This window comes from Lynx canadensis, chromosome C2 (genome assembly GCF_007474595.2).
Source record: "Lynx canadensis isolate LIC74 chromosome C2, mLynCan4.pri.v2, whole genome shotgun sequence".
Lineage (NCBI taxonomy): Eukaryota > Metazoa > Chordata > Mammalia > Carnivora > Felidae > Lynx > Lynx canadensis.
The window spans coordinates 85,475,689-85,501,829 of record NC_044311.2 but is presented as its reverse complement, the minus strand read 5'-3'; the positions used below and the strand labels follow the sequence as shown (position 1 = coordinate 85,501,829).

At 52.4% G+C, this 26,141-nt stretch overlaps 1 protein-coding gene across 1 annotated transcript in view; it reads left to right on the top strand.

The window, feature by feature from the left end:
• Positions 1-26,141, top strand: part of XXYLT1 (xyloside xylosyltransferase 1) — a 171,139-nt gene that overhangs the window by 10,625 nt on the left and 134,373 nt on the right. Inside the window, exon 2 of the mRNA XM_030328639.1 lies at positions 20,505-20,652. Coding sequence (XP_030184499.1) covers positions 20,505-20,652 — 148 coding nt within the window. The remainder of the gene's footprint in view (positions 1-20,504; positions 20,653-26,141) is intronic.

The window sequence follows — 26,141 nt, the reverse complement described above, 5'->3', positions numbered from 1 at the left end:
AGCCCCGGCCCTTCCGTCTTCTGTTTGGGCATCAGTGTAATCAGCAGCCTCTGCTCCCTTTTGGGAGAGCGGGTTGAGAGCCAGCTCACCCTAACCCCCACCCCCGGCAGAGCTTGCCAGGTGCTGGGCCTGTCTGTGTTCACCCATTCCAAATGGGCCTCCCTGCACTGTGTCCCCACGGATCTTTCTGGCTGGGGAGGGGAGGCCAGAGTCCTGCTGGTTGTTGGGGGCTAGCTTTCCAGCAGCCTTGTACCTGAGAGGGACTAAGGGGTCAGTCCTAGGGGAGCTGTATCCCTGGAGTGAACCCATGTGGTGTGTGCATTGCTTTGGGGTATGTGCTGGATGGAGGGAGCTCCGGCGCTAGAATAAGTGCGTAGGTCTCCAGGCCAGGAGGTCAGGAGGCTGGAGTAGCTACAGGAGTGCAGCCCACACTGGGCCCCCGGCCACCCCTGCCTGTCCTGGCCCTGTTCCTGAGACCCAGTAAGGGGGCAGCTGCTCGCCTGCCCAGCAGGGTCCCCTCCCAGGCCCGAGGAGCCGCGTGTGGCTCTCCGTGTGGCCACTGGAGGGCGCCCCTGCCTCGTGTTTGCTTGGCTGGGCCCGGTGCCGCGCCGGAGCCGCCCGCCCGCACTGCTCTCCCACCACGGAAGCCTGGGGCGCACGCAGAGCTGTTTTTGTTCTTTCACCACAAGCGTCCCGCCCTCTCCCCCCAGGTTTTAGAAAGGAAGATTGAAATGAAAGGGAGTCTGCCTGGCGATCGTGGGCAGTCATTTCCTTCCTGTGCCCTGTGTAAACCAGCTTTGATGAGGCCGTTTGAAAAAGGTAGATGAAACAGAAGCTGGATGGTTGCATCCGGATGGAGAAGACATCAGTGCTTCCTGGCGTCGCAGTCCGAGGGACCCGTGTGGATGGGGGCGGTGGTGGCCGGGTGTCTGCGCATCACGAGCCTCCTCCGGCCTGCCCTTGTCCCCACCAAGTGACCCTCAGCTGGGCCCTGCCCACAGCCTCTCAGCTTCCCGGGGTGCATCCACCCGGGATCCACATCACACCTAGCATGGATGGGCCCTCTGGGAGAAGGGGGGCGGCCTGCCCCTTAGGGGAAAGAGCAGTCCCTCTTCCCCACCTGGAGCTCCTGAGAGATCCTTGTGCTCTGTCTGTGCCCAGGTATCCTGCTTGGCCCGTGGTGGAAAGTTGGGGGAGTGGTGGGAGTCTCCAGTCTTGCCACGCAGACTTGGTGGGGTGAGGGGCATGATCCTCCTGGTGGGGCGGTCACTGTGTCCCTATTGCTTGACTGTGTGGAGCAGGGCTTTTCACTGGAGGCAGCGCTGTGTACCCATCCCTGTTTTAGGTGCTTGTTCTGAGCAGCGGAGCCAGGCCCCGTCAGCTGGCACAAAGCCTGCTGTTAACATAATGTGCTTTAAATTGAAGCCATTTATTTTATTTATTGGGGTGATTACTGTTAAGCAGCCTCATGAAGTGATCCTCCTGCTGGTGGGACAGAGGCTGGAGGGAGCCTGGAGGCTGGCCTCTGTTGCCCTGCGCTGGTCCGGCCAGCCTGGGAGCACACTTTCCGCCTCTGGCCTCCTCTTCCTCTCCTCACTGGAGCTCATCACCACTTCTGCCCCCAGCAGAGTCTGTACTGTGCCAGCCAGGGCAGGAGCACATGGCTCGGAGCCCAAGACCTGTGTTCCAACGGAGTCTGTGACATTTGGGAACAGCGGGGCCCCAGATATAATCCCCTGACCTCTTTCCCCTCAGACATGATCTTACAGGTGGCTGTGAGATAAAATGAGGCAGCTGGAGGCCTGGCCTGCAGCAGGTGGCTGGGTAATAAATGGTGACTGCTACTAATGGTTCCTAAGTAGCGTGTTGGGAGGAGGGACTCTTCCCTCATCACTTTAGAAGGCCCAATGCTTACTGATTCAGTTGGAGGGCAGTGGAACTGGCTTGCAAAACCGCATTCTGCCCATGTTTATTTCATGATGTCTTAGTCTGTTGGGGCTGCTGTAGCAAAATATTACAGATTGGGTGGCTTAAAAACAAAGGAGATATTTATTTCTCACAGTTTTGGAGCCTGGAAGTCCAAGACCAGGGTACCAGCAAGGTGCCAGCAAAGGCCTTCTTCTGGGTTGTAGACTGCCAGCTTCTTGCTGTGCCCTCACATGGGGTCTGTTTTATAAGAGCACTAATCCCGTTCGTGAGGGCTCCACCCCCATGACCTAAGCAACTCCCCCAAGGCCCCACCTTCAACCACCATCACACTGGGATTTAGGATTTCAACATAGGAATTTGGGGCAGGGGCATAAACATTCAGACTATAGCACAGGGTGTCCTCATGTTCTTTTGAGTCTTCTTCAGTTTCCCAGACTACAGTGTTCTCTTCTTCTCTGATCCTCCCCTCCAACCCCCAACTGCTCTTAACAATGCACTGTGTATGCCCCACTGAAAACACTGGATACTTGCCTCATTTGGTGTTCAGTTGTGCCCTTGCTTTCTCTTTTCTGCTGGGAGGATGAGGCCCCAGTCTTCATCTTTCCCTTCCCCAGCGTGCCTAGCACATGCCTGGCTCTGGGCAGAGGCTCAGCAAATGCCAGCTTGATTTGGCCTGTGTTCTGGAGTGGGTGCTGTTGTTTCCTGTTACGATGATGAAGCTGGAGCCTGCCCTTTATAGTCTTTGTGTAGGCAACATGGATGATCCTCCTGTGTCTTTTGAGGGATGGAGTCTTCTCTGTGAATGTTCCTTTCTAGAAGTTTCTAGAAGGTTCCATCTCAAACTTGTTTATAGTAGACTATAAACAAGCATTATTCAGATTTATCTCTTTTTAATGGTGTTTGATTTGTTTTCATGGTCTGATTGCAGACAGTAATTGTTCATAAAGTTTTTGAGAATTCTGTCAAATAATAAGTGATTTTATTTTATTTTTAAAAATTTTTTTTTAACGTTTATTTTTGAGACAGAGAGAGACAGAGCATGAACGGGGGAGGGGCAGAGAGAGAGGGAGACACAGAATCGGAAGCAGGCTCCAGGCTCCGGGCCATCAGCCCAGAGCGCGACGTGGGGCTCGAACTCACGGACCGTGAGATCGTGACCTGAGCTGAAGTTGGACGCTTAACCGACTGAGCCACCCGGGCGCCCCTAAGTGATTTTGAAAAGCCAGGCTACTGGAGAGACCTACCTATCCCCAGAACTTGCTCATATCCCTCGTTCCCACCCATCCCTCCTAGCAGGGTCTTGGGCCTTACCGTTTGTGGCTCATACTCCATTGAGTGCTCTTGCCAGATCATCATGGTAGTCTGGGATGTAGTTCTGTGAAACCTGCCCAGATGGCCAGGCTCTTTGAGTCCTGGTCAGTGTGGGAGTCTGAGGGGCTTTGTAGGCTTTGGCAGATGGACAAGTGGATTAGTCATTGTTTGAAAAACCTGTGCAGGATTAGGCATAGTGCAAGCTTTGCTCAGGGTGCCCCAGACCACCTGATGTCTGGGGGGCAGGAAGACACAGGGCAGGGGACTCCTGGTGTGCCTGAGACTGGCCTTGTGAGGATATAGGGTCTGTCTGTGGCAGTCAGGGAGCTTTGGGGATGGGCATGCATAGTAAGTTCCCCATCTTACAGAGGGGGAAACTGAGGCAGCTGGGGCAATAGACTGGCCTTGTCTCTTGTACCTGGCAGGAGAGTCATGACCAGAAGGAGAAGGGCCATCTGGCTGAGTGAGTGCTTGGCTTTCTGGCTGGTTGGCGGTGGTCAGACATAGTGTCGGCAATCAGGACTCCAGAACCGAAGGAGCCATAGAGCCTGGCCTGGCCTTCTCTACCTTACTCAGTTGTCCAGAGTTTTGGTCCACCCTGAGCCGTTCATGCCCCTGAGACTCTGCTCAGTCACTTCCCCTCCTGGAACACCCACCCCTCCCTTCTTTATCTGCTTAGCTTTTTACTCTTCAAGATTAAGCTCTGGTGGATTCCAGCCGTGTGGGAAGCCAGTCCTGACCATCTCTATGTTGGCCCTTCTCCTCTGAGCTCCCACTGTGCTGAAATCGGCCCCTCTGCAAGCTCCTGGAGGCCAGGGCTGTGTCTTCCTTCATTCTGTGTTTCCAGTATGTAGTATAGCCCAGGGCTCAGGGTAGAGTGAGGCTGCACAAGTTTGTTGAACTGGAGGAGGTAATTTGCCGGCATACTTGTGCACCGAAGTACAAATGCAGGCTGTGAGGCTGTCTCCTGGGGCCTCTGGGAAGTGAGGAGTGGGCTGCTGGGCGTCCGTGTTCCTCTCCAACATTCTGTCAGCACGTGTCTGGCCAAAATTTGGAGTCCTTGGCCATCTATGGAAGCCTCTTGATTTAAAGAAGCCTTCCTTGTGCCTTTTATTATAAGTTCTCCAGACAGGAAGTTGTCCAACCTGAGACCAGCTGGGAAGAGCCAGGTGTGTGTTGGAGATTCTTTTTGGGTTTCAGAACTATCTCCCTTGTATTACTAAGAAGAGATACTGATGCTGGTCTAGGGGAGGTGGAAGGGGCTTGGCTTGTGTTTCTGTCCTGGGGTTTTGCTTACCTCTTGCACCTTATGCAGGTAGAGAGGGTAGGGCTGCTGTGGCCTCTTGATCTGCCCAGAGCCCCCAGCTGGTAGGTGGTACCTGGGGCTGACACTTTGAGCTGAGGTGTGGTGGGCAGAGTCCTGCCCAGGTATCCTGTTCCTGGGTTCTAGTGCTCTCTCTGACCCTGGATGCCATTGACAAGGCCTTTCAGTGTCTCTGGGCCCCAGTTTCTCATCTGTAAGATGGGGAGGGACGTTTCAGCCCTGAATAATATTCCATGGCTCTCTTACTGGCATGTGGAAACTGGGTGCTAGAAATTATAAAGGAACAAGGTCCTTCCTAGACCTTTCCTGAGTGCGAGGGTAAGAGATCGGGGGTGGGTCTTAAAGCCACGGTTCACCTCTTTCTGGGGTAGTTCCTGGAATGGCTCTGACCAGGTCCACCTTGCTGACTCTTCCCTCCCTCTCTGGGAGACACTGATTCATATCTCGGCCTCTACCCCTGGCTTGGAGTGTGGAGTCATGCAAGCTCTCTCAGACATTTACCGTTGTCATTGGTTGACAGCAGCTGTTGCCACCATTTAAGTGACAGGGGCCGTGCCAAATTCTCCCCTCCCTCTATTTAATCCTCAGAGTGATCAGACCTGTGAGGAGGGAGGTACTCTCCCCTAGGCAGAGGTTTCACAGATCCTGAGCCCGAAGAGGGTTTAGTAGCTTGCTCAGAGCCATACAGCTAAAGGGGCTGAGCAGTCTTTCTGCCTCTTAAGCATTCTGCCTTAGTGCCTGTGATGTCTGTTTATTTTGGGGGTCATTCTATCTCTGAAAGGGAGTGCTCCGTGAGGGCTGGGGATCCCAGGAGGCCTGGTGCCCCGTGCTTGCTGCCCGCTGGGGCCTCTTCCCCTTGTCAGTAGGTCGGGGGCCCGCTGGGTGGCTTGCGAAGGGCAGGGGAACCTCAGAGCCTGTGTGGGGCAGATCTCCTCCCTCCTCCAGGTTCTGCCTATAGAACCAGCTGGGAGCCTCTGTGAGCATGTAGGTCACATCAGAGGACCATGATGCTTGGAACCCCACCTCCCTGGTTTGGCCGCAAGTCAGCGGAGGTCAGCGCTGGAGAGAACTAGACAGGTTGTGTAGTCCTGTCCCTTCATGTAACCTATGAGGAAACTGGGGCCCAGAGCGGCCAAGCGACTTGCTCAGGGCCGGAACCCAGGTCTCCTGCCCCTGCCTTCCCTTTTTTGTGTTTCTGAAGCCAGTCCTGGATTGTGCTGGTCTCCGTATGCCTGTTTGTCTTCTGTTTTTGTTCGTAGCCCGACCGATTTTTCAGGCCTCGCCCATCCTGCCCTGCACACGTCTGTGTGTCGTTTACACAGACTGGCTTTGCTTCACACCCCACTGAGCAGCCGCTCCGTGGTGAAGCTGAGTGGGTCTCCTTGGGTGCAGGCCCCAGAGCCGGGGGGCTGGTGTAAGGAATCCCACTGCCGTCTCCTGCGGGGTCTGCATCCCGTCAACCCCAGTCCTGCTGTGTCTGTCATGAGGATCTCTGGGGGTCAGGGAGCAGGCTCTCCATTACGTAAGCTGATCCACATGGCACACAGTAGGCACTCAGGGTACTTCTTTTTCCGCTCTTTTGCTGCCCAGCTTGCCTTTAAGGTGCAGCTCAAGCACCCCACCTGCAGAGCCCATTCTCTCTGAAGGCCTCGTGTGCAGTGCTGGTGAAGCTGCCACATGGGAAGCCTCAAGGGTGCAGTGCATGTCTGCTCCCCCTCCCAATACAGCCTGGGGGGGGGGGTTGGGCGGGCATGCGTTTCTCGAATGAGTATGTTGCTGACTGTGGATGGGTCTGGGTCAGGATGCAGCTCCTCCCTCCAGGAGGCAGTGGGTAGCTGTTTGCCTTCTCTGAGCTCCTTCCTTACCTGTACCTGCCTCAAAATGTTGTGGGGATGGAATTAAAGGATCTGTCTGTGCCCAGCACATACGAGGTGTCTTCTGTGGACCTTGGGCATAGCTGCCCTATTCCCCATGAGTCCTGTCCAGGTCTGTGTCCTGACCTCCAGCAGCCAGACCCTGCCTGGGTCCACCCCCCGAATGCCATCTCATGAGCCTGCACTGCTGGTCTGCACCTGCTCTGCTCAGCCAGTGTCACAGGTCAGATCCCGCTGTAGGTGGCCACGCCCAAGTTGGCTGCATGGATGCTCAGGTTTGTCTCCTAAAAGGGCAAGTTTGGCACAGAGATCCTCTGGCCCACGTACTTTATTGTATCCTGTGTACATGCCAAGTAAGAGCAGGATGGTCACTGAGCCCAGTGGGGTTACACCCTGCGGTCCCCAGTTTCCTCCCAGTGGAAAAGGAACAAGCTTTCTGCTCAAGAGAATGGCTCCTGGAGAGGAGACAGTGATTTGGAAATACCCCAGGAGGGAAGTGGACCAGTGCCCTGTGATTGTTATTTTGGTGGGACTTTGGTCTTGGGTCCCTGGGAATGGAGCGCTGGAGAACTGGCAATCCTTGGTCAGCCACTGCTGACATCTGAGTCATAGCCAAAATCTCAGGTCCCTGATCACCCACTGGGGTCCAGCTGTGCCTGTGGAAAGGCGAGGGGCAATGGCTGGGCATGTGGGCTGCCCCCTGGCAGCGTGGTCACACAGTGCCCAGCCTCAGGGTCACTGGTCACCCTGCGGTCTACCATGGAGTCTCCTGGTGTGAGCTGATGGCAGGCACCACTGTGAGTTGTCTGAGAGCATCATTTCTAAGTGTGCCGGTTTAAAACTCAACTCAGCTGGTGACTCCCTTCATTAGTGAAGAGCAAACAGCTAAACAGTTAATTGAGGTTAGTGAGCAGTATTTGCGGAGGACAGAAGATGTTTCTGGAGGTTGATTCTGTTTACTTCTTCAGACTCATGGAACAGCTTTTGCTTTGATCAGAAACGTGCACAACTGAAGTTATGAACTAATCTGGCTCGCTCAGAAAGTTGTTAGACTGTGAGAACAAATGCAATATGAAAACATTTCTCTTTACCTAAAGCAAAAGCTGTGTCTCAAGCAGCTGGCTCTGGGAGATGAAATACGATGACCCTACTGCTTAACCTCTTGGTTTCCAGAGCTGTTGACTCCCGAGCCCTTTTCTGTGACATGTGTAGCATCTGGAATGGATTTATGGAAATCTTTGTGGGGCTTGCTATAGCCTGGAATTACGGGAGGGGATTCTTACCGCCCCACGAGAGCATTCTGTTCAAGGAATCTGCCTGGTTCCTGGGCTGTGGGTTGTTGGGGAGAGAGTAAGCGGGTTAGGGGGAGAGAGTAGGCGGGTTGTGGGGAGAGAGTGGGTGGGTTGGGGGGGAGAGAGTAGGTGGGTTGGGGGGACAGAGTGGGTGAGTTGCAGGGGTGAGAGTAGGCGGGTTGGGGGGAGAGAGTGGGTGGGTTGGGGGGACAGAGTGGGTGGGTTGCGGGGGAGAGAGTGGGCGGGTTGGGGGGAGAGAGTGGGTGGGTTGGGGGGAGAGAGTAGGTGGGTTGGGGGGACAGAGTGGGTGGGTTGCAGGGGTGAGAGTAGGCGGGTTGGGGGGAGAGAGTGGGTGGGTTGGGGGGACAGAGTGGGTGGGTTGCGGGGGAGAGAGTGGGCGGGTTGGGGGGAGAGAGTGGGTGGGTTGGGGGGAGAGAGTAGGTGGGTTGGGGGGACAGAGTGGGTGGGTTGCAGGGGTGAGAGTAGGCGGGTTGGGGGGAGAGAGTGGGTGGGTTGCGGGGACAGAGTGGGTGAGTTGCGGGGGAGAGAGTAGGTGGGTTGGGGGGGGAGAGAGAAGGTGGGTTGGGGGGACAGAATGGGTGAGTTGCAGGGGAGAGAGGGTGGGTTGGGGGGACAGAGTGGGTGGGTTGGGGGGGAGAGAGTGGGCGGGTTGGGGGGAGAGAGTGGGCGGGTTGGGGGGGAGAGAGTAGGCGGGTTGGGGGACAGAGTGGGTGGGTTGCGGGGGAGAGAGGGTGGGTTGGGGGGACAGAGTGGGTGAGTTGCGGGGGAGAGAGGGTGGGTTGGGGGGACAGAGTGGGTGGGTTGCGGGGGAGAGAGTGGGTGGGTTGGGGGACAGAGTGGGTGGGTTGGGGGGAGAGAGTGGGCGGGTTGGGGGGGACAGAGTGGGCGGGTTGGGGGGGAGAGTAAGTGGGTTGGGGGGAGAGAGTGGGTGGGTTGGGGGGACAGAGTGGGCGGGTTGGGGGGGGGAGAGTGGGTGGGCTGGGGGGAGAGAGTGGGCGGGTTGGGGGGAGAGAGTGGATGTGTTGGGGGGGAGAGAGTAGGCGGGTTGGGGGGAGAGAGTGGGTGGGTTGGGGGGGCGGAGAGTGGGCAGGTGGGAGCAAGGAGCTGACCCCACTGAGAGCCCTTCATGACCTGCTTCTGTGAGAGTATAAAACTATGCCTCTAATTCTAATAAACCATCTCTATTCTTCCATGTTGCCTTTGAGTCTTGCCCACCCACAGGCATAGTTTTGGTACAGCTGGGACATTTGGTTGTCTGCTCGGTTCACTTACTGTGGGACACACACGTGATGGTGCAGCTCAAGAATGTTTTCCCATCTTTCTGTCTTATCTCATGTTTATTGTTTGGTTGTAGTGCATTATTATATTTCTCTTGTAAACTGTTTTGGGAGTTTCTGATTTTTCACACTCTAAATATGCCACAGAGAACATCTCTGTGTGTGTGGTGTTTTCCTTCTTTTGAATCGTTCCCTGGAGCTCTTCCTTGACTCTCTGTAAGGAATACCTCATGGCCCAGAGTGGGTCCTGTGCGCACAAGTTCTGTCTGAAAATCAGGACCCAGCAGTAACGTTCCTCAGTTGCCCACTCTGTTGGCTTTCTATCCTACAGAGTTTTTCAGCTAATTTACATTTTGCAACCCTGCTTTCTTTCCTCTTTGTATTCTATCTTCTATTTTTTAGTATTTCATTTTTTCATACATTGAAAATTTATGACACATCAAAACAGAGAAAAATCCAGAAAAAATGTAACAGATTATGTTTATACTATATGGGTTAAATAGGTGCTAACATTTTGCTGTATTTGCTTCAGATTCTTTTTTATTAAGAAATAAAATATAGCTCTAGTTTAAAGCCCACTCCTATTTCTTCCCCATCCTACCCCTCCAGAGGTGTTCATTAGCATACATGAGAAGGTGGTGAGCTTTGTGGAATTTGTGATTTTGTACTTTTGCCACATATATGTGTCCCCAAAAATGTGTATGTGTATTTTTTATTGCTTTCTATATTTTAAACAGTTATAAACATACTTTCTATATATCCTTTTGATACTTTTTCATTCAGTGTATGGTTTTGGGATTTATCCAAGTTGATACGCATGGGTCTTGTTCATGCACTTTGACTGCCATGTAGGATTTCCTTATGGGCAGACCCGTTTCTCCATCTTCCTGCTAGAGGTGGCTGGCTTCTTCCCTTTTTGTCACCCCAGACCTCGCCGCAGTGAACATCAGGTACGTGTCCGCGTGTACAGATGTGCTCGAGTTTCTCCAGGGCCCACGTGTGGACCGGCATCTCCTGGTCAGGAGTCCGCGTGTCTTTCCGAGGTCTGGTAAGCTCCTGCCCTGGGCGTGGCTCCCTGCCCGCTCCACGTTCTCCTGAGCATTTGGTGCGCAGACTCCTTTTCCTGGTGTGGGTCCTGCTGTCTTTGTGTCAGGAGGTAGAGCCTTGAGGGCCACTTTCGGAATAGGATAGGAGGGACACTTTGAGGGCAAACTTGAGTGTTCCTTAGCACCACCCCGAGTGTTCTGGTCACGATGAGACTTGGACCAGTGTTCCCCAGCATCTCCAGAATCCCTGTGGCAGAGCGCAGAGAGGAGGGTGCCTCCGGCTAGAGGTGGAGTACCCTTTTCCTGAGTCTCACCTCCACTGCTGCAGTGCTGTCTGAGATGGCACAGGGCCTGGCGGTGGGGCAGTGACCTGCCGTGTAACCTGGGGAGAGCCTCTTTCCCCTCCCTGGGCTTCAGTTTCCCTGTCTGAAACGTGAGGGTTGCATCAGTGACCCATGTGGCCTCTTGGCTCCACACACGTTGCCCTCCCACTTGTACTTTCGCGATTAGCAAAGTGGTCTCCACTTTCCTAGCCACGGGCCGCTAGGCTTGAGCCTCCGGCAGCTGAGTGGGGGGGAGGGTTCTGAGTGGAGGTTGGGGGCCTGCCGTTGCAGGGTGGCAGTGGCCTGGTGCTCCTTGGTGACCGGTCTTTTCCCTGTGCTGTGAATCCATCCCCTCAGTGAAATGGTCTGTTTTCCTATACAGTTTGAGGGAAGATCCTTGGATCCCGGGGGCTTAGGGCCAAAGCAGATTAATACCAACAGAGGGGAAGCCGAGGGCTGCTGCTGGTCCTTGGGGGACACTCAGGAAAGCCAGAGCAAAGGAACGCTGCTTTCATGGTGATGAGCATGCTTAAGTTCCATATAGCTGCAATGTGGCTGCTCTGTGAAACCTTCACTGAGCCATACTTACTGCGAGTCCGATAGGTGCCAGCAGTGCCCCAGGACATTGAACCATGCTGGGTGTATCAATGAACAGAAGAGGCAGAACAAGTCAAATGTCCTGCCTTTGTGGAACTCACATTCTGGCAGGAAGAGGATTAAATGAGCTAGTAACATTTGTTTACATTGCTGCCTGGACAGAGGCTCAAAAAGGGCTGGGTTCCATTTCATCTGTTTCTTGTTCCATGATAAGCAAATGAGGAAATTGTGCCATGTTCTAGGAGGTGAGTAAGTTACACAGTACATTAGCAAGATGAGAGGCCTCAGGAGTGTGGGGCAGTCATAATTTCTAGTTGATAGGCAGGGACACCGTCACTGAGAAGGTGGCATTTGAGCAGAGGCCTAAAGAAGTGGAGCTGGTCACACAGCCATGAGGAAGAGTGTAGGCCAGGGTGGCAGGTCACCTGGTGTGGCAGCGGGGGAGCAGCCTGGGGGCCCTACGGGAGGAACACAGAAGGGCCGGTGAGGATGCTGGCTTTGACTGGTGATGGGAGGGGCTGTGGCTGGGTTTTCAGTGGAGAAGAGCCACTCTGGCCACTGCGTGGAGGACACAACGAAGGGGAGATCCGTTACGAGGCTGGTGTCCTGGCCCAGAGGAGAGAGGACGGTGGCCTGAACAGGCACAAGCAGTGGGGTTGGGGGGAGTGCGGGATTCGGGACCCTCCAGGGAAAGGCTGCTTAGGGGCACGAGGGCCTCTACGCTAGACGTCATTCAGGCACGGCCTTGTGGCTTCCAGAAGGCTGGAAAGTCAGTGGGGCTCTGCCCCCAGTGAGGGAATACAAGAAGAAAGCTGGAGTGAGGGCAGTCCCCCTTGACTGGCAGGTTGCTCGCATTCTAGGATCAAAAAGGCCTGGGCTCAGATCTGGGCCTCAGCCATCCAGCAGGTGGCCTTGAACAGGCGACGTCCCCTTTATGGAGGGCACGGTCACGGCAAGGGTGGGATGAGCTCCTATTTGTCCACGTTGCTGCTGACACATGTTTCGTCTCATTTCCTCGTGGTGCCACGATGTGCAGGTGCCAGCGCCTGGCTGGCGGGTTAGAGGAGTGTGGTGCCCTGACGTGCCTGGGGTGGGGGCGGGGCTCTTGGCTGGAGGTTGCAGGAGGGATTGGTGGAGGGGCCCTGGAGGAGCCAGGAGATCCACTTCTGACGCCAGCCAGGCCGACCTTGGGGAAGGCAGGCGCTCAGGCTGTGAACGCCTCCGGGCTGTCGGTGCTGTGCTTGGCATTTTAAACACATCATCTCACCCACGAAAAGAGGTGATGCACACGGAGCAGTGTCTCCAGAGTCAGGTCATTGGAATGTTTCCTTCACGGTTTTTGCCCAAATCCCATAACTGCCTGCCGCGTTACCTACTTAATGTGTATTTTAAACCGGCTCCTCCTCTTTACATCTTTTTCCTTTTCCTCTCTTTAGCTGTTATCTGTGAAATCATAGTTCTGAAGTGTTTTCGCTAATTTTCTAGTATTTTACATATCAAAATCAGTCCATAAGTATTTAAGTGAGTAGTCTGCGTGCCCCTTAGAAGTATCTTTTGTACTCCCCTGCCCCCTTCCCTCCCACCCAAGGGGTTTGCCACATCTAGGGAAGCTCTGGGCAAGGGGTTTCATGAAACCTAGAAAAGGTGGCCAGTGGTGGAGGCCATCCTGGAGTCTGACTGGTCCGAGCTAGAAGGGTACCATGGATCCCTGCTTGGGCTCCAGCTGTGTCCCCTGCCAGAGAGCAAAGAGGGGAATGGGGACCTCGTGGGGCAGGCCCCCTGCCTGGGGCCACTTCCTGCCTGTCAGATTGAAGCTGGAGCTGGCTAAGTGCGTCCCTTTGGGTTCCACTCTTGGTAAGACTGCGGTGTTCTTTTGGGAGGTCAAAAGTCATGGGAGATTACCACACAAACAGAACAGATGAAGGAATCTGGTGAAGAAGACCCAACTGGTCTACAGTTAGTGGACTTCTCGGTGAGTAGATAGACCAGACAGCACATCCTAAGACTTCACAGCACAATTCCTGATGCTGTAGTTTCCTCTCTCCTATCTCTTCCATCCTTTGGCTGTTTTCCTTCTGTCTCCTACCTTCTCTTATCTTTTGAGGTGGAAAACATTATACTGTAGAAAATTGGCTCGTACTGCCAGAAAATTTAGCATTAAATGTGAAAAAAAAAACACAAAAACAAAACAAAACCTCCTCTTTTGTAAAAGAGGTAAATTAAGGAATGATTATAACCACTATGTAGGGACTGCTTTAAAGAGATCACTAAATGTATTCTTTAGTGAGTGCTGGAAAAAGTGGGGAGTGACTAGGGCATTTGTTTTTGACTGCTAAGTGTTGACAGGAGGGAACTGGGGCCTGGAGGCCGGGTGGCAGGTGATGAGTGGCAAGGTGAAACTGGCTGGATGTATTGTGCTGTAGAAATTACAGATTTCTGGTTATGGAGCCCCTCAGCCATGTCAAGAATATCTGGAAGGTCGAGAAGCCACGGTCTAATGTCACTATTAGGTGGTCATGAACACAGAGTCCAGAAGATGGCATTGACCTTTTTATTTTTATTTTTTTCATGCTTCCATTTTTCTTTTGGAACCACCTTATGGTTCATTCATAGTCAGCCACGGAGGAGTGTTTGGGCCACTCCTTCTGTCTCTCTTCACTCCTCTCCATGTGTTCGCCTTCCAAGGACGTGGCTCTTTTCCGGTGGTTTGCTGTAGTTCCTTGGGGTCATCCTGGAAATTCCCTGGGAGGGCCTGGGTGTTTGAAGGTCTACAGAGCAAAGCACCTATAAGACACTCCAACCTTTTCCTTGTTATTGTCAACCTCACAATCTGTGTACATTGCTATGCTATAAGGTCTTTATCTCCTTACCTGCTTGCCAGAGACCCCCTTACCACTGGAGGTGAGGAGGACGTCACAGGGCAAAGGGTAAGACATGTTGGTGCAGCCACACTGGGCACACAGAAGGCACTGTGTCCAGTTCCTTATTCTGGGTTCTTCTCTCCTCCTGTCATGGTGGCCTGTTCTTCCTCGGGGCTGATGCTTGATTCCCTTGTTAGGGGCTCTTGAGTCAACAGAGAATTGAGGTTTGAAAGCAGGTAGGGGTTTACCTTTGACATTTACCCCCTCTCCATTACAGGCAAGAAAATAAAACATGGTGGAAACATGAGTGAGGAGAGACGGAGGAGCTGGAGAGTGACCTGGCACGTGTGTGAGACTGTATAGTCCTCTCCTCCCTACCCACCGGGGCACATACCCACGGGTCCTCCAGCTGCACCTCAGGTGAAGAGGTTCAGGACCTCTTGCCACCTGGGTCTTCTCCTTTGGACATGCTCTGGGAGTTTGCCCACAGCCTTCCTGCAGTGTGATTTCCAGAGCTGAGCCCAACCAGTACCCTGAGGCCATGTGATTGGCACTGAGTCCAGTGGGGCGCTGCTCACACTGTCTGAGGACCACCTGCAGTACAATCACTTTGGGGCAGTCTCGAAATGATTCCTGAGCTTTCCTGCAAACTGACTCGCGGTGTCTGGGGTGAGGACCCAGGAGTCTGCACACTGGAGTTGGAGAGCCTTGGATCCCCTCCTGATAGTGGGGCTGCCGCTTGCTGGTTAATGTTGTTCGGCCCTGAGTCACCTACTGTCCAGGGGTCTCTTCTGTAGGTGCTGGACCTGTTTCTCTTACAGCGTGTTTCCTCCTTGTCCCTCCTTCCCTAGCTGGATCGAGGTTTTGGGGAAATGGACTCTGCTGAAATGTTGGGAATCTTCTAGGAGTCCCAGCACGTTAACTGCAGATCTGGTTATCTGGAAACTTCCAATGGTGCAGTAAGTGTGGGGTGGAGATGAGGGTGGGGAGGGAGCCAGACACAATGTTTTGTAGCAACTGGACACCTTGTCGTGAGGATGGCAGGAGGGGCTGTAGCTTTTGAGCTGGTAGTAAAGTGGGTCATGAGAATGGATGTTGGAGATTCTTTGGAAATTAGATGAGCAGGCTTCTTTTTTCCTCTTCAGCTGTTTGTGCTTCTGCCTGGCGAAATTAAATTACATCTAGGACATCTTGCAGAAGTGATAAAAGTCACATTAGGGAGGGGCTGGAACTGGGCTCCCATAGCACTGGGGTATAGCTCTTGGGGGGTGAGTTTGCCTACCCACTGCTGGACATCGGTGCTGGTGGTGGCATGAGTCCAGACGTAGGGGCTGACGGCTTCCTACCCAGTGCTCTGGGCTGCCCCTTGGGGCAAGCAGACACCCATTTGCTGTTCCTGCGGGACATGGATTCCGGCCTGTGGCAGGTGCACCAGGAATGTTAGATTTGGGTGGTTTCCCAGAGCTTTGTGTTGTCATTCTTCCCTCCAGCATCTCTTCTGGGGACAGTCTCTGGCTGAGCGCGGGGAGGCAATGTCACCATCCTGTGGCACCGTGTCTGCGGCTGGAGGAGGTGCTGTTCTTCAGGCAGATCTTGCCTTGGTGTTTCCTGGAAGCCCAGTGTCTGTATGCAGAGCCAGCCGCTGTTACCTCGTTTCTTGGCTCCAGGATCACGGTGTGACGTGACTCCCAGTAGGGCATGCCAAGTGGTAAATGACTTTTCTCCACCAAGTTGCGCTAAGGCGTGGCATTGCTCTATGTCTTCCATGAACGATTAGGGGAGCAGTGACCTGGCTCTTCAGGCCTGTCTATGCCTGCAAGCCTGGGGCCAGGCTGGCAGAGACGCCGACCTCTGCCTGGCACCAGCCATCCTGTTTGCCTTGGTCTCCTCACGTTGGAAATGTCGAGAACATGTTGTGCGTGGTAGATATGAGGCAAGCTTCCCCTCTTCTCGCATCCCCAAATTGCCCTTTTCAAAAGAGTTGGGTGTTTCCAGAGTCTCTTGTATTACACAGTGCTCTCTCAATTACATGCTTTATTTGAACAATAAAGTACAGCTTGAGAACACCTTAGCCTGAAACAACCTCAGTCATTACTGAATTTAAGTGCTTCTAGAAGTCACTTGACAGAATTAATTAAAAATAAAAGGAGGCAAATACATTTAACACAGATTTAGTCATTATTCCTGGGGTTTTGATTTCATAATTACAAGTGTAGAATATTGATATGAGTGAGCCTTTAAGATCACTAATAAAAGGAAGATAGTAAGTGGCTAGAGATAGGTAATTATAGGCTGATAAAAAACCCAACTGCCTTGGTGATATGAACATGGATCCTTGTGGGTTGGGATACCATTTCCAATGACACCATCCCACGTAAAATCACAAGAAGCTGTATTCGACATCTTTTTTTTTTTTAACGTTTATTTATTATTGAGAGACACAGATCATGAGCAGGGGAGGGGTAGAGAGAGGGGGAGACACAGAATCTGAAGTAGGCTCCAGGCTCTGAGCTGTCAGCACAGAGCCCGACGCGGGGATCAAACTCATAAACCGCGAGATCATGACCTGAGCGGAAGTTGGTTGCTTAACTGACTGAGCCACCCGGGCGCCCCTGTATTCAACATCTTAAATGGATGACAAGAATGATGTGTTCTGGAAAATGGCTCTGGATGACTCAACTCAGGTTGATAAAGGCACTAATATTGAGGCCCATGAAAAGCTTAAAGAAATCATTTTGTAAGTTGGGTGTGGGAAAAACAGTATTTTATAAGTAATGGGATTTTAATTTTAAGTGTGTATATATAAATAAATAAATAAAAGTTACAAATAGTGATTGACTTTTTAATCTAATCTTTTTTTTTTAATTTTTTTTTTAACGTTTACTTATTTTTGAGACAGAGAGAGACAGAGCATGAACAGGGGAGGGGCAGAGAGAGAGAGAGAGGGAGAAACAGAATCTGAAACAGGCTCCAGGCTCTGAGCAGTCAGCACAGAACCTGATGCGGGGCTCGAACTCACGGACCGTGAGATCATGACCTGAGCCGAAGTTGGACGCTTAACCGACTGAGCCACCCAGGCGCCCCTGACTTTTTAATGTAAATTCCCCCAAACTATAGAGTCAAATTTGTGCAATCCATTGTTTGAGATCTCATTGGCCAATTGCCTTCAATATGGGAGTCACTTTATATTCCTCCTGGTTTTCTAAGTTGTATGGTGATTCTTCCCGCAACCCCTGAGGTTGGGGATTTGAAGGAAGAGAGGAAGGGGTGACATTTTTTCTGCCCCTCTCCCTCGGTTCACCCTTGCCTCACTGCACCCCTCTTGTCTCACTGCATCCCCCCCTCCCCCCCCGGTGCCAGGCACCAGACCCGGGGCTGGACTGGGGACTTTAGAGTGTGCCAGACCCTGCCCTTGCCCTTGGAAGATCACAGTTTGCAAACTGGTTTTAGACCCTAGTAGGCCTGGGTGTTTTGATTCACACTTGTAGTGTCTGTGGTTTGCTTCTTGCTACGTGTCCATGGAACATATTAATTTGTCTTTAAGTAGATTTATTATATGAAATATTCACTGGAGCGGGCTGCTTCACTGTGCAGCATTTGGAACAATGTGCTGAGTACAGTTTGTCCTCATAAATCTATTAATGCTGATAGGAGGTAATTGTCTCCCGTGAAGCTTTGGGGTGAAGTGGGGGCCCGGGGAGGGGGAAGAAGCTGGCTGCTGAAACCTGTCTCTCCCAGCCTAGCTCTGGCAGGCTCTCCTCTGTGCGTGTATGTGTGTGTGTGTTTGGTTGTATATATCCGTTCTCTGTCTTCCTTTTTAATGAATACAGAGGCTTCCATTTCTGAGAGAGCCCTCTTGTCAGCTTCTAGCTTCTTGTCAAATTCCTCCTTCCAGCCATGGTTTGGTGGTGTAATGAGGCTCCGAGGGAAAAGCTGGCTTCTGAGTTAAGACTGATCTGCGAGGAGAGGGGATTCGGGGGACCGAGGATGTGGACAGGGGGCAGAATGCTAATACTTAGGAGTAAGTGCAATGTAGCAGCCCCTGAGCTAGGTGCTTTATCTACTTGTCCCAGGCAGTCCTAAAAGCCATCCTAGGAGGTAGGTGTTATTATTTCCATATAACAGATATTCTGTTATCCATATTCTGTATCATCTCAGGTTGGTTTAGCGCCTTCATTACTAAATTAGTAAGTTCATTTAGTTTGACAAACCTCTATGATGGCCTGTCCTGTGGCTAGGGGCTGGGCACGGGGCACAGAGCAGTCATAGCCTCTGGCCCCAGCCCCTCATCTACCAGACACAGAAGCAGAGACCTGTAGAAGAGTCAGATGGGGAAGTGGAACCTCTCTCTGTGTGATAGAGAGTGCAGAGGAGGGCGTGATGAATCGTGGGAGGCTGAGCCAAGGCCAGAGCTGATGTCTGATCAAGGTTGGGAGACTGGGTAAGAGTTTACTGGACACATGGGGGCTGGGAAGAGTTCCAGATATACAAGGATGCAGATATACAAGGATGTAGGACATGGTGGGGACAGCCTGGTTCAGTTCTGCCCGACTGGGAGAGGCAGAGGGAGGGTGTCATGGGCATCCAGAGTCACCAGTGCAGGATCTCTGATGCCTTGCTGAGGAGTTAGACAGTAACCGATGGCAGTGAGCCACTGGAGGTTTTGAAGCCAAGGAGAGAGGAAAGTGAATTTGGGTATTTGGAAAGTTGCTCAAGAGGCACAATAGAGGCTGGTTTGGAGGGGACAAGGCAGGAGGTGGGGAAACCTAGGGTCTGTGGTTGCTCATGCAGCCTGGAAGTCACGGGTGGGGTGAGGGGAGCGTGGGGGTGCTGGTGTAGGAGGTGAAAGGCATCATTTGCCATCTGTGTTGGGGAACAGCAGAACTGGTCAGGATTCCCCATCTCAGGTTGAGAAGTCATGAAAAAGAAAAAGGAGCCAGGAAAAGGATAAAGGAAAATAGCTCATTAGGGGAGAAACGTGAATACATTTTTAAAAGGCTTGCAAAGAGATACAGGAATGACGAAGCTAACACAATCTGAAAGTGTTTCTAAATTTAATGGTGTTCCGAGATTTAAGCAGACTTACAGACAAAAGCAAACACTTAAGGGAGTTAAGACGAAAACAGGTTTCTGGCCCAGAGCTCAACCTAAAGTAGGGAGAAGGGGACAGGGCGGTTCGCTGACTACCGCAGGGCCATGAGAGGTGGTCATTGTAGCCATCTGGCACCTGAAGGCTCTGGAGATGCACGCTGGGCAGGTGACAAACTGAGCCTGGGAGAGCAAAGGGAGGGACAGAGGTAGTTGACGGGATGGAGCCCACCCACTTGAGGACTTCTGGGGCACCACCCACACCTTTTCTCCTCCTGTCTTTTCTCCTGCTGGCAGAGCTGCTGACCAGGTGAGTGAGCCAGTCGGGGGACTCGCCGGGCCTCTCCTTCAGCTCGTGGTGCCCTGGAGTCGGTATAGAGGTGGCTGAGTGGCAAGTGGCAACCCGGCAGGCTCGTCCTGTCCTGTTACCAGGGGAAAGGGGCCTTCAGCAGATCTCTTGTGAGGGCTGAGCAGAGAGGAGGAGGAACATCCAGGCTTCTGGCCTGGGCCGCATTGAGTGCTACTGGTCTGCGGTGAAGTCTTCTATAGGTTGGGGAACACACGGAGCAACAGGGAGACCGTGCAAGGCCTGTGTGAGCGGAGTGTGTGGTAATTTGGTAGCTTGTGTGAGGCTAGGCTCCAGGTGGGATGGATTTATAATCTGGAATGATGTCAAACAAGGAAAAGCCAACTCCTTAGGGTCCTGGTCATGCTGATGCCGTCACTGTTGAGACAAAGGATGCATTTATAGTGGAAAGATCGTGAAACTTGGTGGAATCTAGAGACCAGATTCAGAGTTCAAGTTCTGCCCTGCCACTTAGTAGCTATGTGACCTTGGGCAAGTGTCCCCTCTCTGAGCATCTTCTTTCTCATTTGTAACTACAATAATTTGTAATTATAATAGAGCTGTAATAGTGACATCTGCCTCGCTGAAGTCCTGGGTTGTCACAGGCATTGCTGTGTGTGCTCCATAAATTGCAGAGCTCGGTTCAGCAGCTGGTGACCTTTCTAGACCCTAAGAAAGCGGTGCCTGGTTATTCCTTGTACCTCTTGCTGTGCCTCCAAAGTGTCGGGGACCCTTAGGAAATGCTGGTCGCATTTATGGATGAGTCTGCTGCAGCACTAGGCATTTCCCGGGGCCGTTTTCCAGTGGCCCTGTCCCCATTCACACTGTGGGACAGGGAGGTAGAGCATCCGACACCTGTAGCGGCCACCGGCGGCGGCAAAGCCCAGACTCGCTGCGGGTCCGGGATCTCGGGACCGGACGTTTTAACACAGGTTCCAGTTTCAGGGTGGCCCAGCTTGGAGTTCAGAAGCAGAGATCAGACTGGGGACTGCTCCCACTCCTCTACTGCGTGCCCCCCAACATGCATGCCTGCGCAACTCTGACACGTGGTGTCCCGATCCTCACAGCTAACTCTTTGCCGACTGGCCATCATTCCTCGTTTTCTTAACTCTCGCTTGGGACGCCCTGCTCGTGGCCCCTGGAGGGGAAGCAGTGCGTGCCGGGTGTCTACAGCCGGTTTGCTCACTCCTGTGGTTTCCTCGTGTCCTGCCGCAGGTTGTCTTCCATGATGTTGGCGTGCTGACGGACAAGCTCTTCCCGGTGGTGGAGGCCATGCAGAAGCACTTCAGTGCTGGCTCAGGGACCTACTACAGCGACTCTATCTTCTTCCTCTCGGTCGCCATGCATCAGATTATGCCCAAAGGTAACTTGGACTGCAGGGTGGCAGCCCTGGGTTTTGACTTTTGCGCCTATTCCCCTGGCTCCAGTGCTTCTCCAGTTTCAGAGAGGAGAGCTCCGCTGAGGCACGAGGGAGAAGACGAGGGTGCCAGGCACGCCTTTTGTGTGAGAGAGCTTCCTGCCCAGAGACTCAAGGGCAGGGCCCTGGGTTGCACAGACGCTGGGGCCCATTCACGAGGACAGTGGGAGTTGTGCGGTGTAGTATCCCCAGACTCAGGCAGGACATCTGGGCTCCAGGCCTGACTCTCTCCCTGCACACACACTCTCCTCTGGGACTATGTTTGTTCATCTGTAAAATGGCAGGTTGGACTGGAGAATCCTCCATCCAAATGTGTGATCCTGTTCTCTCTAGTTTTTACCTGTACTTATCTGACTTTAAAATATCCAGTCTTGGGGCTCAGTCGGTTGAGCGTCCTACTTCAGCTCAGGTCGTTAACTCACGGTTTGTGGGTTGGAACCCTGCGTCAGGCCCTGTGCTGACAGCTCAGAGCCTGGAGCCTGCTTCGGATTCTGTGTCTCCCTCTCTCTCTATTCCTCCCCTGCTTTCACTCTCTCTCTCTCTCTCTTTCTTGAAAATAAACATTTAAAAAAATTAAAAAAAAATCCAATCTAGATGTGAGAGGTGCAAATTATAACTAAGATTTTTCTGAAACTTCGATGCACAATCAAAGGATTTTCTGGGCTTTGGTCCCTCTGGGACAGAAGAGATTGATTGTGTGGTCTGTGATAGGTTGGGCTTGTGTGGAAATACTGGCAGGTCTGGTCATCCTTGGATTAGAACCCTTGGAGGGTTCTTGTTGGTGGAGGGTCCCAGGCTTCTGGGTTCTCCTCCTCCCAGTGGTCCCTGATTGATTCTGGAGCCCTGAATATTCCCTCCAGTTTCTGGGCTGCTGAACCGTGGCCTGAGGTTTTTGGGATGGGGAGAGGAGTTCCTGGTTCTTGGGGTAGCTGCGACCTGATCTGTGACTGGATTGGTTTCCAACAATCAGACCAGGCAGAACCTGATCCCCCAGGGGACAGCCAGGCCATTTGGTGGAGGCCCGCTGCTCTGGCCCAGCAAACCAGATGTGAAGGTGGGGTCAGGAGCCACCAGTGTTTGAAGGGGCCTGTTGGCCAGGAGCTCAGGAGTTGCAGGTTGAAGCTGGGTTCCCCTTGGCAGTGTGGTGTCCTTGGACTCCACAGGCAATTCTAGCCCACCCACTGTGGCTGTGACTTTGTCTCCACAAGGCAAATCCCTGCACACACAGAGGCCTCTGAGTGTTCTCTTAGCTGGAAGGCAAGGGCTCAGGAAGCGTCACTGAGCAAGAGTCTGATGGAGAGAGGAGGGCGTGGAGGAAGAGGTAACATTTGTAATTCTTCGCAGAAGCCAGTGCAGCTCTGTGAGCCCACCAAGTCCTCCCACCCGCCCTGTGCTGTCATAGCTGGGAGACCGAGGAGTTGACTTGCCCAGGGTTAGACAGCCATTTAAGTGGCAGAGCTGGGATTTGGGCCCCGGTCAGTCTGACTTGGAGGGCTGCTTCTCCAAATAGCAGCTCTTTCTATCGCATCCCTCTGGGCAGGACCAGTGCTGGTGCCACGGGTGATGCACATGGGAGGAAGGTGTGGTTCCTGCTGTCCTGGATTCTGGGAGGACACAGACATAAGTGCTAGTCCAGCCCTGCCACCAGCCACTTGTGTGCCTTTGCTGAGCCACTTTGCCTCTCTAGGCCTCAGGCTCCCCACCTGCAAAATGAGGGGGCTGATCTGGTGAGCTCTTTCGGCTTGCATTCAGAGGAGTCCAGGCTTACAGGCATCCCCCTGTGGGTTTCTGCGGTTCTGGGAGGCTGAGGGCAGAGGGGTTCTACCCTAGCCTACCTCTCTCTTCTACCTCCACAGTCCATCCTGATTGCTGCATAGGTGAAGCTTTGGAGCAGGATTCTGTTTGGTAAAGGATTCCGTGATTAAACTAATTTGAAATGTCTTGGCTAGATGGGCCGTTAGGGCCTGGCCCCAGCCCTTTTGTCCTGCATGTGTGATTGGCTCAGCGAGATGCTGTGAGGGAAGAACTGACAAAGGACAGCAGGAGATCTGGGAGGAGGCCTGCCTGACTTTCCCCTCCCTCCATCCCATCCCCCACACCCCCACTGCCTCATCAGCTGGTAGGTCACTACCCAGCATGTGCTGAACTCTAGGCCAGGTCATGCTGTGGGCCACCCAGAGGTAGGGGAAACACAGCTCCTTGGGGATGGTCAAAGCAACGCTAGATGTGCCTCACAGCGCTAGGCAGGACCAGGGAGATGAGGAGAGTTTGGGAGCCCCAGGCTGCCACCCCTCTGCTCTCTGACTTGGCCCTGCCCTAAAGCCTGGCCTTGCCCAGGGGGGCGATGTCTGCAGGGACAAGGCTGTGGCCAGAGCTTTGCTGTGTCTGCAATAGATCAGATTTCAGTTTCCGTCCAAGTGGGATCACGCCTCTGAGGGGCCGGTGTCAGGTGGGGAAGGAGTTGATGTGCCCAAACAGGGAGTCCCTTCTTTAGGTGGATGGTAGTGTGTTGCCAGAGATTCGCTTTTACATCTGCCCAGAGTCCACTTCCTAAGAAGAGAGTTACTGGGAGTTACTAAAATCTGATAGTCGTAGAACGGAACGAGCAGTCTTGGGAGTTCCTGCGGAGTCCGGGCGTCTCTGCTGAGCAGTCTGGCTGCCGCACAGCACTTGGCGGTGTCGCGGAACCCCTGCCGACCAGATCCTTCGGCACATCCTGCAATTTTTGGAAGGATGCTTTGTTTTCCAGCACCGTTAGTGCTGTCTTGAGTTTGTCATGGCTCCTTATTGCTGCCTTTTTGAAATTCGTTTGTTGTTTTTTTTTTTTAATCATAGAAATTACTGCTGTTTTGTGCTTTGTTGTTGGTTTTGTTCTTGTGTAATTAGTGCATTTTGGCTACTTTGGTTATTTTGTTTCTTTCACAGAGTTCTTTTTCCTCTGGGATAATGAGAAAGGGAGTGCGGTGGGTCATAAGCACTTGGTCCCACCCAGGAAGGCTGGGTCAGAAAAGCTTGTGTTCTTCTGAGTTCTGTCTCAGGAGGTCCTGTCTGGTGCTTGCCCTAGACATGCGGGTTATTTCTCTGTGTTGAAGCCTCTCGTCACCCTCCCCTTCCTGGAGCCTAAGGGTCACCCTTTTCTTCCTGAGCTACCTTTAAAATATGTTTACTTCTTTTTCTAGTTTAAAAGAAACTAGATTCTTTTATTCATATTCTTTCATTCTTTTATTCATAAAAGAATACCTGAAAACTACATTAAAATAGAAAAAGTTACCTGTTTACTACATAAACAGACTATCTTCTAATATTTTCCCAACATGTAGCTTTTTATATATTTTTTTAATGTTTATTTATTTTTGAGAGAGAAAGAGACAGAACATGAGCGGGGTAGGGGCAGAGAGAGAGAGGGAGACACAGACTCCAAAACAGGCTCCAGCCTCCAAGCTGTCAGCACAGAGCCTGACGCGGGGCTCGAACTCATGAACTGTGAGATCCAGACCTGAGCTGAAGTTGGATGCTCAACTGACTGAACCACGTAAGTGCCCCAGCACATAGCTTTTTAAAAACTTAGGCAAAGCTCTGTCTCTCTCTGTCCCCCCAAAAAATAAATAAACGTTGAAAAAAAAAAATTAAAAAAAAAAAAAAAAAAGGGGCGCCTGGGTGGCGCAGTCGGTTAAGCGTCCGACTTCAGCCAGGTCACGATCTCGCGGTCCGGGAGTTCGAGCCCCGCGTCGGGCTCTGGGCTGATGGCTCAGAGCCTGGAGCCTGTTTCCGATTCTGTGTCTCCCTCTCTCTCTGCCCCTCCCCCGTTCATGCTCTGTCTCTCTCTGTCCCCAAAAAAATAAATAAACGTTGAAAAAAAAATTAAAAAAAAAAATAAAAACTTAGGCAAAGTGGGAGTTATGCATATATTTCAAACATTCTCAGTCTTTTTGTACATATCAAAATGTACAATTGAACATTTAAACTCAAAAAATGTAAGAAATGGTACAAGTGTAGCTGTATTGTGACATTTTCAATTACGTCACTCATCACTATTATCTGTGTAATCATAGTCTTTGAAAAAATTTTTGAATGGCTCCATTGAGTAGGTGAAACTTAGTTTACTTTATCATTTCCCTGTTCTCAGCTATCTGACACTTTCTATTTTTTTCTACAATCACAAATTACACTGTGATTAATATACACATACATAAAGATTATTTTCTCTAATTAGGATTATTTCCTTATGATCACTCCCCATGGGTGGAGTTACTGGGCCAAAGGTGATCCTTACAAAGCCAGCCTGTGTCAACTACCCCCTGCCCCATGTCATCAGCCTGTACATATGAGGGTCTGCATGGTTTTCTATGCCCATTGATGTCTGCCCTCTCAGAGGGACCTTGGATAGCTGCATACCAACAGGACAGGAAGCAAGGAACTGAGGTCAGGGCACTGCTCTGAGTTGTAGGGCAAGTTGGGCCTCTCAGCCTGGGTTCTGGTGACCGTCCCATGCTTATTCTCATGGCCAGACCTGAATGTCCAGCCTCTTGCAGCCCTGCAGCCCCATAAAGCTTACGAAACCTGGTTTCCTCACTGCAGCCTTGTGCAGAGGCCCTGGCTGGGTGGGGTGCATTTAACCCCATGTGTTTTTGCTCTGATTGTCTGCCTTTGGAGCAGTACCCCCCCAGTCCGTGTCTGCAGAGCGAGGACTGAGGCGCCCTGCTAGCAGAACGTGCTGGCTCTGATTTAGGTCAGAGCTGGTCTCCCTTTCCGTTGCCTGTTGGAGGGGTCACGTGTGGCTGGCTGGCCGGTCCTGCCACTGACCTGCAGCCTCCCTCCGCTCCTCAATCACACCCACAGGGCTTTTATCTGTTGGTAGGTTTGTCACCATTGGAAACATCTTTATGTAATGGAAAAGAAAACAGTTTTTACCCAGCTGGAGCTACAGGGAGTGAAGAATAGGTCCTCGGGGACTGCCGGCTTCCCTCCCCTGTGTCACATGGCTCCGAGGAGCCGCTGGCTCCAGCTGAGCAACATGGGCCATAAAAACAGGCGTCACTGAGGCTGAGCCACGATGCCTGGTCCGTGGTTGTGGTGTGCTCCCTGGGCAGGGAGGGCGGGTGCCCAGACAATCAGCAGTGTGTAAGGCTGGCCAGAGGCCCCAGGAGTCTCTCTTGGAAGGCTCTCCTGTCCTGTGCTTAATCCTTTGCCAGTAGACGTTCTTTGCCAAGGGTCTAGTGTGTGCGTGATGCAGTGCTGGCCACTCTGGGTGTCTCGGATATGTTTGCCAGGTTGCCGCTTCATGGGCTCATGGCAGTGGGGTGGGTGGCGTGGTCTGGCAGTTAGGGTGGGATGTGAAGAAAACCACAAGGGAGAGCCACACAGTGCTGAGGGTTTCAGAAAAGGATGAGTCTCAGGCATTTGGCATGAAAGAGGAGAGCTTCGTGGAGGAGGTG